At 42.1% G+C, this 14506-nt stretch overlaps 3 protein-coding genes across 3 annotated transcripts in view; 2 read left to right on the top strand and 1 right to left on the bottom strand.

Annotated features, from left to right (window-relative positions):
- The window catches only part of CBG23155, a gene marked incomplete at both ends in the record, with an annotated part of 3645 nt that extends 20 nt beyond the window's left edge, over positions 1-3625 (bottom strand). Inside the window, one exon of the mRNA XM_002636438.1 lies at positions 1-3625. This exon is cut by the window's left edge and continues 20 nt beyond it. Coding sequence (XP_002636484.1) covers positions 1-3625 — 3625 coding nt within the window.
- Positions 1-7618, top strand: part of Cbr-clec-223 — a gene marked incomplete at both ends in the record, with an annotated part of 8694 nt that extends 1076 nt beyond the window's left edge. Inside the window, 10 exons of the mRNA XM_045237537.1 lie at positions 47-3776; positions 4160-5101; positions 5387-6239; positions 6294-6421; positions 6465-6550; positions 6597-6683; positions 6729-6910; positions 6954-7276; positions 7322-7407; positions 7456-7618. Of these exons, the coding sequence (XP_045097823.1) occupies positions 47-3776; positions 4160-5101; positions 5387-6239; positions 6294-6421; positions 6465-6550; positions 6597-6683; positions 6729-6910; positions 6954-7276; positions 7322-7407; positions 7456-7618 (6580 nt within the window). The remainder of the gene's footprint in view (positions 1-46; positions 3777-4159; positions 5102-5386; positions 6240-6293; positions 6422-6464; positions 6551-6596; positions 6684-6728; positions 6911-6953; positions 7277-7321; positions 7408-7455) is intronic.
- Positions 7619-11754: 4136 nt separating this feature from the next.
- Cbr-gly-20 lies at positions 11755-14167 on the top strand (the record flags this gene model as incomplete). Its single annotated transcript, XM_002636440.2, has 6 exons — positions 11755-11811; positions 12013-12208; positions 12578-12708; positions 12753-13540; positions 13759-13905; positions 13999-14167. The coding sequence occupies 6 exons, from the start codon at positions 11755-11757 to the stop codon at positions 14165-14167; spliced, it is 1488 nt and encodes a 495-aa protein (XP_002636486.2).
- Between the last annotated feature and the right edge of the window lie 339 nt (positions 14168-14506).

The following is a 14506-nucleotide window of genomic DNA, read 5'->3' as shown; positions in this document are numbered from 1 at the left end:
CAACTACCGAAGTACCATCGTCGAGCACGACAGCAGAACCATCCAGTTCAACTACTGAAGTACCGTCATCGAGCACGACAGCAGAACCATCCAGTTCAACTACTGAAGTACCTTCCTCGAGCACGACAGCAGAACCATCCAGCTCAACTACTGAAGTACCGTCATCGAGCACGACAGCAGAACCATCCAGTTCAACTACTGAAGTACCTTCCTCGAGCACGACAGCAGAACCATCCAGCTCAACTAGTGAAGTACCATCATCGAGCACGACAGCCGAACCATCCAGTTCAACTACTGAAGTACCGTCATCGAGCACGACAGCCGAACCATCCAGTTCAACTACTGAAGTACCATCATCGAGCACGACAGCCGAACCATCCAGTTCAACTACTGAAGTGTCGTCATCGAGCACGACAGCAGAACCATCCAGCTCAACTACTGAAGTACCGTCATCGAGCACGACAGCAGAACCATCCAGCTCAACTACTGAAGTACCGTCATCGAGCACGACAGCCGAACCATCCAGCTCAACTACCGAAGTACCATCGTCGAGCACGACAGCAGAACCATCCAGCTCAACTACCGAAGTACCATCGTCGAGCACGACAGCAGAACCATCCAGCTCAACTACTGAAGTACCATCGTCGAGCACGACAGCAGAACCATCCAGCTCAACTACCGAAGTACCGTCATCGAGCACGACAGCAGAACCATCAAGCTCAACTACCGAAGTACCATCGTCGAGCACGACAGCAGAACCATCCAGCTCAACTACCGAAGTACCGTCATCGAGCACGACAGCAGAACCATCAAGCTCAACTACCGAAGTACCATCGTCGAGCACGACAGCAGAACCATCCAGCTCAACTACTGAAGTACCGTCATCGAGCACGACAGCAGAACCATCAAACTCAACTACCGAAGTACCATCGTCGAGCACGACAGCAGAACCATCCAGCTCAACTACTGAAGTACCGTCATCGAGCACGACAGCAGAACCATCAAGCTCAACTACCGAAGTACCATCGTCGAGCACGACAGCAGAACCATCCAGCTCAACTACCGAAGTACCGTCATCGAGCACGACAGCAGAGCCATCCAGCTCAACTACCGAAGTACCATCGTCGAGCACGACAGCAGAACCATCCAGCTCAACTACTGAAGTACCATCGTCGAGCACGACAGCAGAACCATCCAGCTCAACTACTGAAGTACCGTCATCGAGCACGACAGCAGAACCATCCAGCTCAACTACCGAAGTACCATCGTCGAGCACGAAAGCAGAACCATCCAGCTCAACTACCGAAGTACCATCGTCGAGCACGACAGCAGAACCATCCAGCTCAACTACCGAAGTACCATCGTCGAGCACGACAGCAGAACCATCAAGCTCAACTACCGAAGTACCATCGTCGAGCACGACAGCAGAACCATCCAGCTCAACTACCGAAGTACCATCGTCGAGCACGACAGCAGAACCATCAAGCTCAACTACCGAAGTACCATCGTCGAGCACGACAGCAGAACCATCCAGCTCAACTACTGAAGTACCGTCATCGAGCACGACAGCAGAACCATCAAGCTCAACTACCGAAGTACCATCGTCGAGCACGACAGCAGAACCATCCAGCTCAACTACTGAAGTACCGTCATCGAGCACGACAGCAGAACCATCAAGCTCAACTACCGAAGTACCATCGTCGAGCACGACAGCAGAACCATCCAGCTCAACTACCGAAGTACCGTCATCGAGCACGACAGCAGAACCATCCAGCTCAACTACCGAAGTACCATCGTCGAGCACGACAGCAGAACCATCCAGCTCAACTACCGAAGTACCATCGTCGAGCACGACAGCAGAACCATCCAGCTCAACTACTGAAGTACCATCGTCGAGCACGACAGCAGAACCATCCAGCTCAACTACTGAAGTACCGTCATCGAGCACGACAGCAGAACCATCCAGCTCAACTACCGAAGTACCATCGTCGAGCACGACAGCAGAACCATCCAGCTCAACTACCGAAGTACCATCGTCGAGCACGACAGCAGAACCATCCAGCTCAACTACTGAAGTACCATCGTCGAGCACGACAGCAGAACCATCCAGCTCAACTACTGAAGTACCGTCATCGAGCACGACAGCAGAACCATCCAGTTCAACTACTGAAGTACCTTCCTCGAGCACGACAGCAGAACCATCCAGCTCAACTAGTGAAGTACCATCATCGAGCACGACAGCCGAACCATCCAGTTCAACCAGTGAAGTACCTTCATCGAGCACGACAGCCGAACCATCCAGCTCAACTACCGAAGTACCATCGTCGAGCACGACAGCCGAACCATCCAGTTCAACCAGTGAAGTACCTTCATCGAGCACGACAGCAGAACCATCCAGCTCAACTACCGAAGTACCATCGTCGAGCACGACAGCAGAACCATCCAGCTCAACTACCGAAGTACCATCGTCGAGCACGACAGCAGAACCATCCAGCTCAACTACTGAAGTACCATCGTCGAGCACGACAGCAGAACCATCCAGCTCAACTACTGAAGTACCGTCATCGAGCACGACAGCAGAACCATCCAGCTCAACTACCGAAGTACCATCGTCGAGCACGAAAGCAGAACCATCCAGCTCAACTACCGAAGTACCATCGTCGAGCACGACAGCAGAACCATCCAGCTCAACTACCGAAGTACCATCGTCGAGCACGACAGCAGAACCATCCAGCTCGACTACTGAAGTACCGTCATCGAGCACGACAGCAGAACCATCCAGCTCAACTACCGAAGTACCATCGTCGAGCACGACAGCAGAACCATCCAGCTCAACTAGTGAAGTACCATCATCGAGCACGACAGCCGAACCATCCAGTTCAACCAGTGAAGTACCTTCATCGAGCACGACAGAACCATCCAGCTCAACTACCGAAGTACCATCGTCGAGCACGACAGCCGAACCATCCAGTTCAACCAGTGAAGTACCTTCATCGAGCACGACAGCCGAACCATCCAGCTCAACTACCGAAGTACCATCGTCGAGCACGACAGCAGAACCATCCAGCTCAACTACCGAAGTACCATCGTCGAGCACGACAGCAGAACCATCCAGCTCAACTACTGAAGTACCGTCATCGAGAACGGCAGCAGAACCATCCAGTTCAACTACTGAAGTACCTTCCTCGAGCACGACAGCAGAATCATCCAGCTCGACTACTGAAGTACCGTCATCGAGCACGACAGCAGAACCATCCAGTTCAACTACCGAAGTACCATCGTCGAGCACGACAGCAGAACCATCCAGCTCAACTACTGAAGTACCATCATCGAGCACGACAGCCGAACCATCCAGTCCAACAACTGTGTCGACTTCTGTTGGAACTTCAACAGTTGGGTCCAGTACAACCGAATCGTCGACTGTTCCGTCTACTTCTACTACTGAAATACCGTCGTCGAGCACAACAGAAAAACCATCCACTTCAACATCTGAGTCTCCATCATCTACTACAACCCAAGAACCATCCACATCAACATCGGTGCCTCCGTCGTCTTCAACCACAGCAGAACCATCCAGTTCTACTACTGCAGTACCGTCATCAAGCACAACGACAGAACCATCCACCTCTACTACTGAGGCACCAACATCAACATCAACTCAGGCTCCATCCACATCGACAACAATTCAGTCAACAACAACTGGAGGATGTCTCAGTACAGTTTGTGGAAGTGGCTGGTTCAAGACTCAACGTGGAGGAAAAACTCTTTGTATGAGAGTAAGTTGTTTATCTGGCTCTCGTCTTACATAAAAGTTTAAAAAGATATGGAAGCTGTGTGGCTGATTAGATCTTGACTAGAGTTAGCACTGTAAAAGGTGTTCAATAGAACTACGTCACTCTTAGTTTCATTGAGTTGCTGTCCGATAATTAAAGATTCAAATAGAGAAACTATGAACTTTTAAAAGCCAAACAACAAACAACTGATCATTAATTCTGCCTATAACAATATCAAATCATTTGTTTGGAGGTTAGTAAAAAGTCCCGATTTTATCGAGTTTAAAAGAATGAAAAATATGGCTAAAAATATGGAATTCGTGTGACTTTTCTTCAGCAAATCAACAACCGATCGTCCTACGTAATTAATCTTCTTTGAATTTCAGCTCTTCTACCATGACACTTCGAGTTATCATGATGGAGCATTCTTCTGCTACGACAATTATCAAGCCTTCCTGACCGGACCTGATAGCAATCCCGAATACGACGAGATTATGAGTCAAGCACGATCAAACTCAGATGTTGTTGGCAACATGACATCTTACAACAGAGCCATGATTCTGATCGGATTGAAACGAACACTACAATGTACCAGCGATAATGGAGCTCAAACTCCAGCTTGTCAACTACCCCAGGGTTTCATCTGGCAGGATGGTTTGGGAAGTACTTCAAACACTTTGATCAATCAGAACTTCAACAGTGATGCTGGCGTTGAAACTTCTCCATCACATGTACGTGCTTGTGCTGGAATACAATTTATAACAGACAGTACGTCGAATTCCCAAAACAAAGTGTATTCCCTTGATTGCAATACTGCTTTGAGAAGTAATGGTAAGCAATCTAGGATGGTCGTCTGTGGAAAGATTGGAACATGTCCATCTACTCCTCCAACAACTATCTCGACTTCTATTGGAACGACAACGTCTGCGTCTAGTACATCTGAAACATCGACTGTTCCGTCTACTTCTACTCGAATTCCATCCACTTCTACCACCGAATTACTGACTTCGACGACTACGGAAAAACCATCCACTTCAACCTCCGAGTTTCCAACATCTTCAACCACACAAGAACCATCCACCTCCACCTCTGAAGCACCGTCGTCAAGCACAACGGCAGAACCATCCACCTCAACTTCTGTGCCTCCATCGTCTTCAACCACACAAGTACCATCCAGCTCAACTACTGAGGCACCAACATCAACATCAACTCAGGCTCCATCCACATCGACAACAATTCAGTCAACAACAACTGGAGGATGTATCAGTACAGTTTGTGGAAGTGGCTGGTTCAAGACTCAACGTGGAGGAAAAACTCTTTGCATGAGAGTAAGTTTTCATCTGGTTCTCGGGTTACATACAACTTTGAGATAAACTGTGTAACTGATTTGATCTTGACTGGAGTTATCACTGTGCCATGTTTTAAGAAATCATGTGTTTTCAAAGGCCATGGCACATCGAACAACTGTTAATTAGGAAGAATATCAAATCATTTATTCAGGTTTTCTAAATTTCAATTCGAAACACATGGGGCTCATGTGAAATTTCTTTCCGGCAAATCAAAAACGGATAGCCCATTCTTTTTCAATTTTTCGTATTGTCTTTGAATTTCAGCTCTTCTACCATGACACTTCGAGTTATGATGATGGAGCATTCTTCTGCTACGACAATTATCAAGCCTTCCTGACCGGACCTGATACCAATCCCGAATACGACGAGATCATGAGTCAAGCGCGCCTAAACCCAGATGTTGTTACCAACATGACATCTTACAACAGAGCAATGATTCTGATCGGATTGAAACGAACACCACAATGTACAAGCGATAATGGTGCTCAAACTCCAGCTTGTCAACTACCCCAAGGTTTCATCTGGCAGGATGGTTTGGGAAGTACCTCAAACACTTTGATAAATCAGAACTTCAACAGTGATGCAGGCGTTGAAACTTCTCCATCACTTGTACGTGCTTGTGCTGGAATACAATTTATAACAGACAGTACGTCGAATTCCCAAAACAAAGTGTATTCCCTTGATTGCAATACTGCTTTGAGAAGTAATGGTAAGCAATCTAGGATGGTCGTCTGTGGAAAGATTGGAACATGTCCATCTACTCCTCCAACAACTATCTCAACTTCTATTGGAACGACAACGTCTGCGTCTAGTACATCTGAAACTTCATCCACATCTATGGCTCCATCAACTTCAACAGCTTCATCAACTGTTTCGTCCACTTCCACTGCAACAGTACCATCATCCACATCCACATCGAGTCCAACAACAACTGAATGTCCCGTAAAAGTGTGTAAATTTGGTTTCCATCCAGTGTTGAGAAATGGAAAAATGTGGTGTATGAGACCTTTCTTCCACTTTGTGCAGAACTTCACAGAAGGATCCGATTACTGTCAAACTAACTATCACTCCGTACTAACTGGTCCAGCAGATGAAACAGAGTATAACTGGCTTCTAGGTAAACTAAATTAAGAGAATAGATCGAAGAAAATTGAAAAGATAATGGTTTCAGACCAAACCAAAACCGATTCAGCTATTGTGAAATCCCTGGCAAACGGAAATTATGTATCAGTTATGATGGTTCTGGGAGCTAAGCGAACACAGGAATGTTTGCGAGATGAAAACTGTAATCCAGCAAATGTGAGTTTTTTGGACATTGAAAAATGTAGATAATACATTTCAGGCCTATTATTTCACCGACGGTGTGACCACTTCAAACTACATTTTCGCAAACAAATTTAAATCAACTATACCTGTGCAACCAGTGGTGTATGTGATTTCCAGCTTGAGATATTTGAATATAATTTTTTTACAGGGATCCAGACCAACCAGAAGAATGCGTTGGAATCAGAGTGTGGATCGATCCTTCTAAAAGATCTGATGAACTTCTTTGGTCTCTGAGGTGAAAAAATATATGGAATTCAAGAATTCAAGTATTGTTTTCTAGTTGTGATGAAGCAATGTCTGCATATCAAGTTGTTCTGAAACTTCTCGTATGTGGACACCCTGCTGTTTGTGTTGGATCATCATCAACAACAGTGACTCCAACAACAACTCCTTCAACAACTACAGTAACCACTGCAACTCCAACAGTTCCAACGACCACTACCGTATCTACCACCACTGAGAGTTTGTTTCAGATATTTGGAAAGTATCCCAAATAATATTTCAGAAGTGTGTACCAAAAGCCAATTGAAATGTGCAGAGGGATGGACTCCATTTAACCGAACGACCGCTCGCCCATATTGTTTCAAAGTTATCAATCAATACAATCAAACTTACGATCAATCGGTTGCTCTTTGTCAATCAAATGGCGGATACTTGTCGGGAATCGAGAATATCACTGAATACAACTTTGTCGTTCAACTAGCGAAAGATTCTGTGAACTATACGACCAGCAACAACAGTCAGATTCTGGTGACGATTGCATTGAAAAGAAAAGTTATATGTTTGACACAAACCTCAACCAACAATGAGTCTTGCACTTCCTTCAAGGTATCGGAAATTTGTTTTCTGAATTTTTAAATTTTTCCTTTTCAGGCATACGAATTCGTGGATGATGACAACACAAAATACGTTTCCATCATTCAACATTACAACTTGTGGGCTTCTGGACAACCCGTGTTGTAAATGAACTATGTACTGTATTCCAACTTAATCTATTATATTTCCAGAGTAAGCTCCCAACCACATGGATGTGTTGGCATAATGGTCACTAACAATACAAGTCCAGAAAATGGAAAAATGTATGCAACTCAATGTGAAACAGGTGTGCAGAACTACGGAATGAGTAATGCGGCACTTTGTGCTCGAGTACCAGATGTCTGTCCGCCCTGAAGGTAAACGTGTACACAATCCTTGTAGGACCATCTTGTATTCTTGAAAAGAAAAATAAACGATTCATGAATTAGTTTTTTTCTTCGTTTTTCTGGAAGTGCCTTTTTTACGACCACGGAGACAATGGTTGTTGGTCTGTGGTTGGTTAGCAATACCGCGCTGAGAACTGGTTTTGTCAGTGATGTCTTCTATTGAATAGACTATTCAATAGGCACCAACTGAGCAATGTCTTCTCGTCTATCATGTTTTGTTCTGGGCTCATGGTTTTAAAAATATCTCCTTTATTAGAAAAATCTTCACGATTTTCAATATTTCACACTTTTTTATTAGTTTTATTCCTCGGAATATTCCGGAATTTTTTTATATGTTCCGCCGCATCCTTCTTTTTCCGTGCATGTTTTCGTTTGCTGGAACAGCTGAAGTTTCCAAAATCAGAGTGATGATCTCACTAAGCGGATCATCTACTCTTTTTCAGTAGATTACGAAAGGTGTTGTTATTTAACGAATCGGTCTCGTTTGAAAACACTGACACTGTTTAGTTTTTCTCTACTTTTACTAGATTTTTTTTTGATTCATAGATTTTTTTTCGTTCACAGTTCATAGCTTCCAAACGAGATTAAAACACATACACACCGAAGTTTCTTTTTTCTATTGCACTTTGAATGTCTCAGTAGGTGTGACGTCCTCTAAATATTCCACCCTCTTTTCTCTTTTTAAATGGCTTCCGTGTCTATTTTCCTCCTAAAGTGTTTTTAAAAAACATTCGAAAACAGCCATTCTTAGCCATCGTCGCCCTTTGTCGTCCTCTCACTAATGTCTGCTTCGTTTCTATCTTATTCAATTATCTGTTTCTTCCCATTTCCTTCTTCCTATGGACCATAGGCTATGGTTACTTTTTTACTTTCTTTAGTGTGTCATTGGACGACGAATGCTATTGAATTCCCTTATACATTTCTGATGACTAACAAGAATATAATCCTGATTTTATTGTGGTTTGTCTGATTCAATTTTAGGAAATATTGGCAAAAGGTGTTCCAAAAATATTTATGAGCTCTCTTTTTTTCAATTTTGATTCAGGTCAAAACAGAAAATTGTTTTAAATTTTTCGGAATTTTCAAAAAACTACAGTAATCTTTAAAGGGGCACATCAAGTAGTTTTTGTTTTAGTCCTGCCGCGGCATGACGCTTCTCTTTTGTATCTTGTTGGCTTGTTTTTTTTTTCCTATTTTTCATGCGTTTTTTGTAACCAAAAATTGTTTCTAAGTGTTTCGTTGTTTCAGGTTCAGGATTGTCGGAATTATTATAAAACTGTCACCTGCAGACTAAGCGCAAAAATGCGACAGCGTTTTGTAATTCCAACAATAGTTTACCGTTTGATTTTGCTATTTTATCTGCAGAGTGTAATACAATTCTGTCTTTCCTGTTAGAAATAAGCAAAATAAGAGAATAAGAAAATTGGTGTGGTTCTCCATTGTAATTCGATACTTCCTCACATCGTTGATGGCTGCATTCGCAACATAAACCGACTCGAAGTTGGACTTCATCAAGGAACCAACTTTCATTTTCTTCTCTTGTTTTACTTGAAGTTCCCTTTTGGTTATTAGTCTATGTTCCCTTATTCACTCCCCATATCTTTCCCTTCTGGCCTCCATATCGTCTAATCCGTCGTCTCCTTTTCGTCTTCGTGCTTCGTTTCTCTTGCACTCCCGAATTTGCATACATATTCAATGGGTGAGAGAAAAAGTAAAGAGCCGCCCTGAGTTTGCGTAAATTGAGCTTATTCGAACATTTTCGGCGAAAAAATTTTCGTGTGCATGTTGAATTGAAATTTTAAACGGCTGCCCGCAGAAGTTGAAGCCTTTTTGTATTGGCCTGACCTCCATTTCACATTTAGAGCTTCATAACATTTAGGAAACCCTACTTCTAGAGAATGTTTGAAATTCGAAAGAAATACTTTGAAAGATTTTAACACTTTCGTTCCGTTGTCAGACTGTCCGATCCTCTTCCCTTTATTCTCCACTCTGTAGACCACTCAACTATTTTGAAAAATATCTCTTGATCTCGTTTTCACCAAAAATTCATTCCACTATAAATTTTCATGCGGATTCGGGTTCTAAATATCTCCTCACATAATCTCGACTAGAAAGATATATCGTAGTCGTCGTTGAATAGGGAAAAACAAAATATCTCAACAGGCTTGTTGAGCGTATAGAAAAGAACATTTGTGTTCTCATTTTCTGAGCGAAAACAATGTGCCTCTTCACTTCTTCTTGAAGAAGTTTTGATGATGCCAAGATGCGTTACATTGTGTTCTGTTTACAAATAGTTTACATACAATTTTCTGATTCTACAAATATTTTGGGCTCAAGTTTTCTGAAAAGATGTGAAGTTTGCTTGTTTCCTTATTCCTATCTAGGTTCCAAATTCGCTGTGTTCGAGACAGATGCTTCGTGATTTTAAATTTTTTCCAGCCTATTCCTTGCTCCCAGTTTTCGCTTCACTAGTTGAACAATAACGAATTTGAGTGAAAGCTTTCCAAGAAAGGCGACTCTAGTTGCCGCCCCCATGGGACACCAATTTTGATTTCATGAGAACAATAGTAGCAGCTGTGCAAGAGAAACGTAAAGTTTGACTAGTTTTTGTTCCCGACGAGTTGAAGAGTTCCTCGTCACCTGGAAACATTGAGCTTAGTTTCACTGGTTCATGCTCGAGCCTACATTTATTAAAATTTGTTCTCGATTGTTCTGCTCTGTGGAATATGTCTACAAAAATGTGATTTCAACAGAATCCACTACGATATATAAAACGTATCCATTTAGACATTTTTGTCGTTCTCCTGAATATTATTTCTCACCTGTTCCTTGCCTGCTCAAGTCATTCGAAATGCACAAGAATTGTCTTCACGACGATTCAAAGAGAGACACAAATCAATCAGAAAAATACGTCGCCGGTGTGTCTTATTATTTTTCCCACCCATCGAGGTTGGTTTCTCTCATCGTTTACCACCGCCACCACCAACACAGCTAGACTTTCGATGGTTTAGTTTACAAACAAGCCCGCAGTGTCGATTTACGAGAAAAAGAAGGGGAGACCGAGGTCGATCGGGCTTAGGGCAGCTGTCTCTCTATTTCTTCCGCTTTATAGGACGATGCGGATCGTGGTTTATTTTTTCTCTTCCTCGTCTCTTATGCAGTGCGACAATGACGACTTCTCATACCATTTTCGTTCTAATTTGTCTCAAGAAAAAAAAAACGAAACGAAAAAGAGCAAACGTCGTTGCCACTTTTTAATTGGTGCCTTTCTTCTCGAGCTTCCATCCTCAAAAACATCTCTTCTCTGCTCTTTTTTCTTCCAACATTCACGCCTTGGGTACCGAAACGAAACGAAATGAAACAGAAAATACATTCTTTTTTTTCTACGCAGTCTCCACCGCTTCCTTCCGTTTCTCCCCCTAAATTCTTCCTGTCGTCGTCGGCGTACTCTCGTTTGGTTTTCGCTTTTTATTCGATCGTTGTCCGATTCGAATTCAGTTAGATTAGCCGTTTTTACTGTCGCATCAAAACGTATGATTCCCTAGACAGAAAACGAAGCAACGTTTATGTTTGAAATGCACTCAGATTAACAACAAGGTGACTCAATTTTTTCTTGCTCCAGCTCGCGAAAAGCATTGGACGAGAAAATCTAAGACCGCCGGCCACATGGCCGTAGAAGAAAACAAGAAGGACCACAGAAAGATGGGAAATTTGAATTTGGACAAGCCACAATCGTATGCAATATGCTCAGATTTGATTTTTATAAATGTGACACATTTGAGACTGGTTTTCATATTCTCTATCATCTTCATGTTTGCGATTCCTGAATGTTGTATAACTATTTCTTCTTATTTCTACGATATTGCAATTATTTTCGCCTCATTATATCTTGTTATTTATTGCCATCATCACAACGGCCGTTTTCGTCTTTTTCATCTTTAAATTGACCCAATTATATATATTCTTTTACGTTTAGAATTTGGTTATGGTCGTTAAAAAACGCTAATTAACCAAATCATTGCAGAGAACTCCGATCTGAGCATCATCTAAATCGGTCCTTGACCACAACGGCAGATTCGCCGGTCGTGAAGTCATCGGCTGAATATGATGGTCTATCGACGGATACACAGATTGGCGAATGCTGTGATAGTGTGCTGCTTGGTGAGTATTTTAACATAAATCTTGAACAGCAGGCTGAAGAAATAATTCCGGCTACTCGGTCTGGACTGATAAGAAACTAAAAGCATGATTTTTCTTATCTAAACAATTAGATAAGAACAATTAAACAACTGAATTCGCGAAAAATGTTCCTTGAATTAGAATCAGCTCTATGTATTTTTTATCTAAAATATATGTTTTCAGTTCGGTTTCATCGTCATATTTCTAAAAGCACCGGTAGAGGAACAACAATTACGGGATGGAGTGCCGATACTCTCTCAAAATCCCGGATGGTCTTCAAACGATTGGGAAGGATTGAACAAAGAAGTGTCAGACTTATTGGAAAACGATTCAAGTAGAACATCAGACAGAACCGATTGGAGTGGGTGGGATTTCAAACGTTAGTTTAAAAAAAAAAGCAAAGCTCAATTATTCTGGTGCAAAAATTGAAGCTGTGGAAATGGAACGGTGACCGAAGGTCTTACAACAACAACTACAGTAACCTAAAAATATATTTATTCTCTGAATTTCTTTTTTCTCGATTCACGTGCGTTTTCAGCTTTTTGCTATCAAAAATGCTCATTTTCGACCTGTTTCAAGAGAAAATAACAAAATAATCGACAAAAATCAGTAAAAAAAGAGAAAATGAATCTTGAAAAAAATATACTTAGGTTACTGTAGTTATCGTTGTGGAACCTTCGCCAGCTATTCTCTTCCACAGCTCTAATTTTTTGTACCAGCCTAATTAATTTAAAAAAAAACTTTCCAGTTACCGAAGGGAAGGCACTCACCGGAGCTGACATCGTTGAATCGGTCAGTTATCTCAACGAAAATTTCGACATTCTGAATACAGCGAAATTTGGAGATTTGAGCAGTGTCAAAACGATTCTTGTCATTCAGGTAGGTCTACTCCTGAATTTATATGCAAATATTCTCAGTTTTAGGTTCATGATCGTCCTGTTTATCTCCAGTATCTTATCGAATCGATGCGTAACACAAAGGGAATCGAAGAGGCGTTGCTCGTTTTCTCTCATGACATCAACGTCGGAATCAATAATGAGCTGATCCGGAACATCACATTCGCCCGTGTCTACCAAATATTCTATCCATACAATCTGCAGTTGTTCCCGTTGGTGTTTCCCGGTCAATCACCATCTGATTGTCCAGAGAAAATGAAACGAGACAAAGCTCAAGAAACAAACTGCTCGAATTGGAGTTATCCGGATAAATATGGTAACTATCGAGTCGCTCAGCTAACACAAATCAAGCATCATTGGTGGTGGAAAATGAATTTTGTATTTGATGGAATCGTCGACAAATTTGCAATGAATGATCCATGGGTGTTACTACTCGAAGAAGATCATATGCTTGCTCCGGATGCTCTTCATGTACTCGATATCATTGTTTCCAACAGGCCAAAGTATTGTGCCAATTGTGAGATCATCTCGCTTGGTTTCTACCTCAAATCTACGAATAAGTATGGTCAAGACATTTCTCATCTTGGTGTTCATCCGTGGTACAGCAGTAAGCATAACATGGGGATGGCTCTTCAAAAGAATACGTGGAAAAAGATCAAGGGATGCTCGGATATGTTCTGTAAATGGGATGACTACAATTGGGACTGGTCACTGATGCAAGTGTCTGCGAAATGTCTTCCACAAAGGTTTCGAGTCATTTTCACGAAGAGTCCACGAGTGATACACATTGGAGACTGCGGAGTACACACGCACAGGTATGCGATATCATTGCACAGCGTTTTGTGAATATTTGGTCAGCTGCAGACACATTGCACTCGTGAACTTTTTGCACCAAAATATAGAGTCGAATTTTTCGGCAAATAATTCTGAGGGTGCAAAGCGATTTAGGGCTACAAAATTCTTTCAATTTTTTTCTGGTATTTTGTACCTCCGATGAAAAATATTGTATTTTAAATTTCAAATCTTTTTTCAGATGTGAAGCACACAAAGCTCTTCAATCAACTCAAGAACTGTTTCGGCAGCACAAAGACTTGCTCTTCCCGACCAGTTTATCTGTTACCGACACTTCGCGACGATCACTAAAGCCGTCGAAAGAGAATGGAGGCTGGGGAGATATCAGGTGAGAAACGGCTCCCTTTTTTCTTTTCAGATTGAAGCACAAATCACACATCCATTATATGTTGTCAAATCTAGAGAAAACCCCCTTTTTCAGAGACCGACAACTGTGTGAAATCAATAAATCACCGCTGGACCGTGTATCTGCTCAATCGCCAACAGTATTACATGAAATGCTCAACCAGAAAATTCAGTTCCCTCCATCCAACAAAACGATAACATCCTCAACAACAACTACCAAAATTTATAGTAGATTAAATTTATAGTTTTTTCCTCAATTTTCCAAAATACGGATCTTTTGCCTCTTTCCTCTCTTGCCTTGATTTCCTCATAATTCTGTAAGAATGGTGCCCCGTCTCTAGTTGTTCCCGGTTTTATTTGTTATTTGTATTTGTTTCATCTTTCTGCGTAATGTTTAATGAGTGACAAACGCGTGCTAATAATTACGGGTTAAAAACTGATTTTACCGTTTCTTTTGCTTTCACCTTTTATCCGAATTCTCCCTTTGCTTATCATGTATCATTGCTCTGTCTTCATCAACCAAGTCATGTTCATGGTGTTTCTTTTGTACCGGGTAATATAACAAAACATACATAAATGATTTT

Source organism: Caenorhabditis briggsae, assembly GCF_000004555.2.
Source record: "Caenorhabditis briggsae complete genome, chrV, whole genome shotgun sequence".
In the NCBI taxonomy this organism is placed as follows: Eukaryota; Metazoa; Nematoda; class Chromadorea; order Rhabditida; family Rhabditidae; genus Caenorhabditis; species Caenorhabditis briggsae.
Note: the sequence above shows the minus strand (reverse complement) of the source record. Positions and strands in the feature narration are given on the sequence as shown.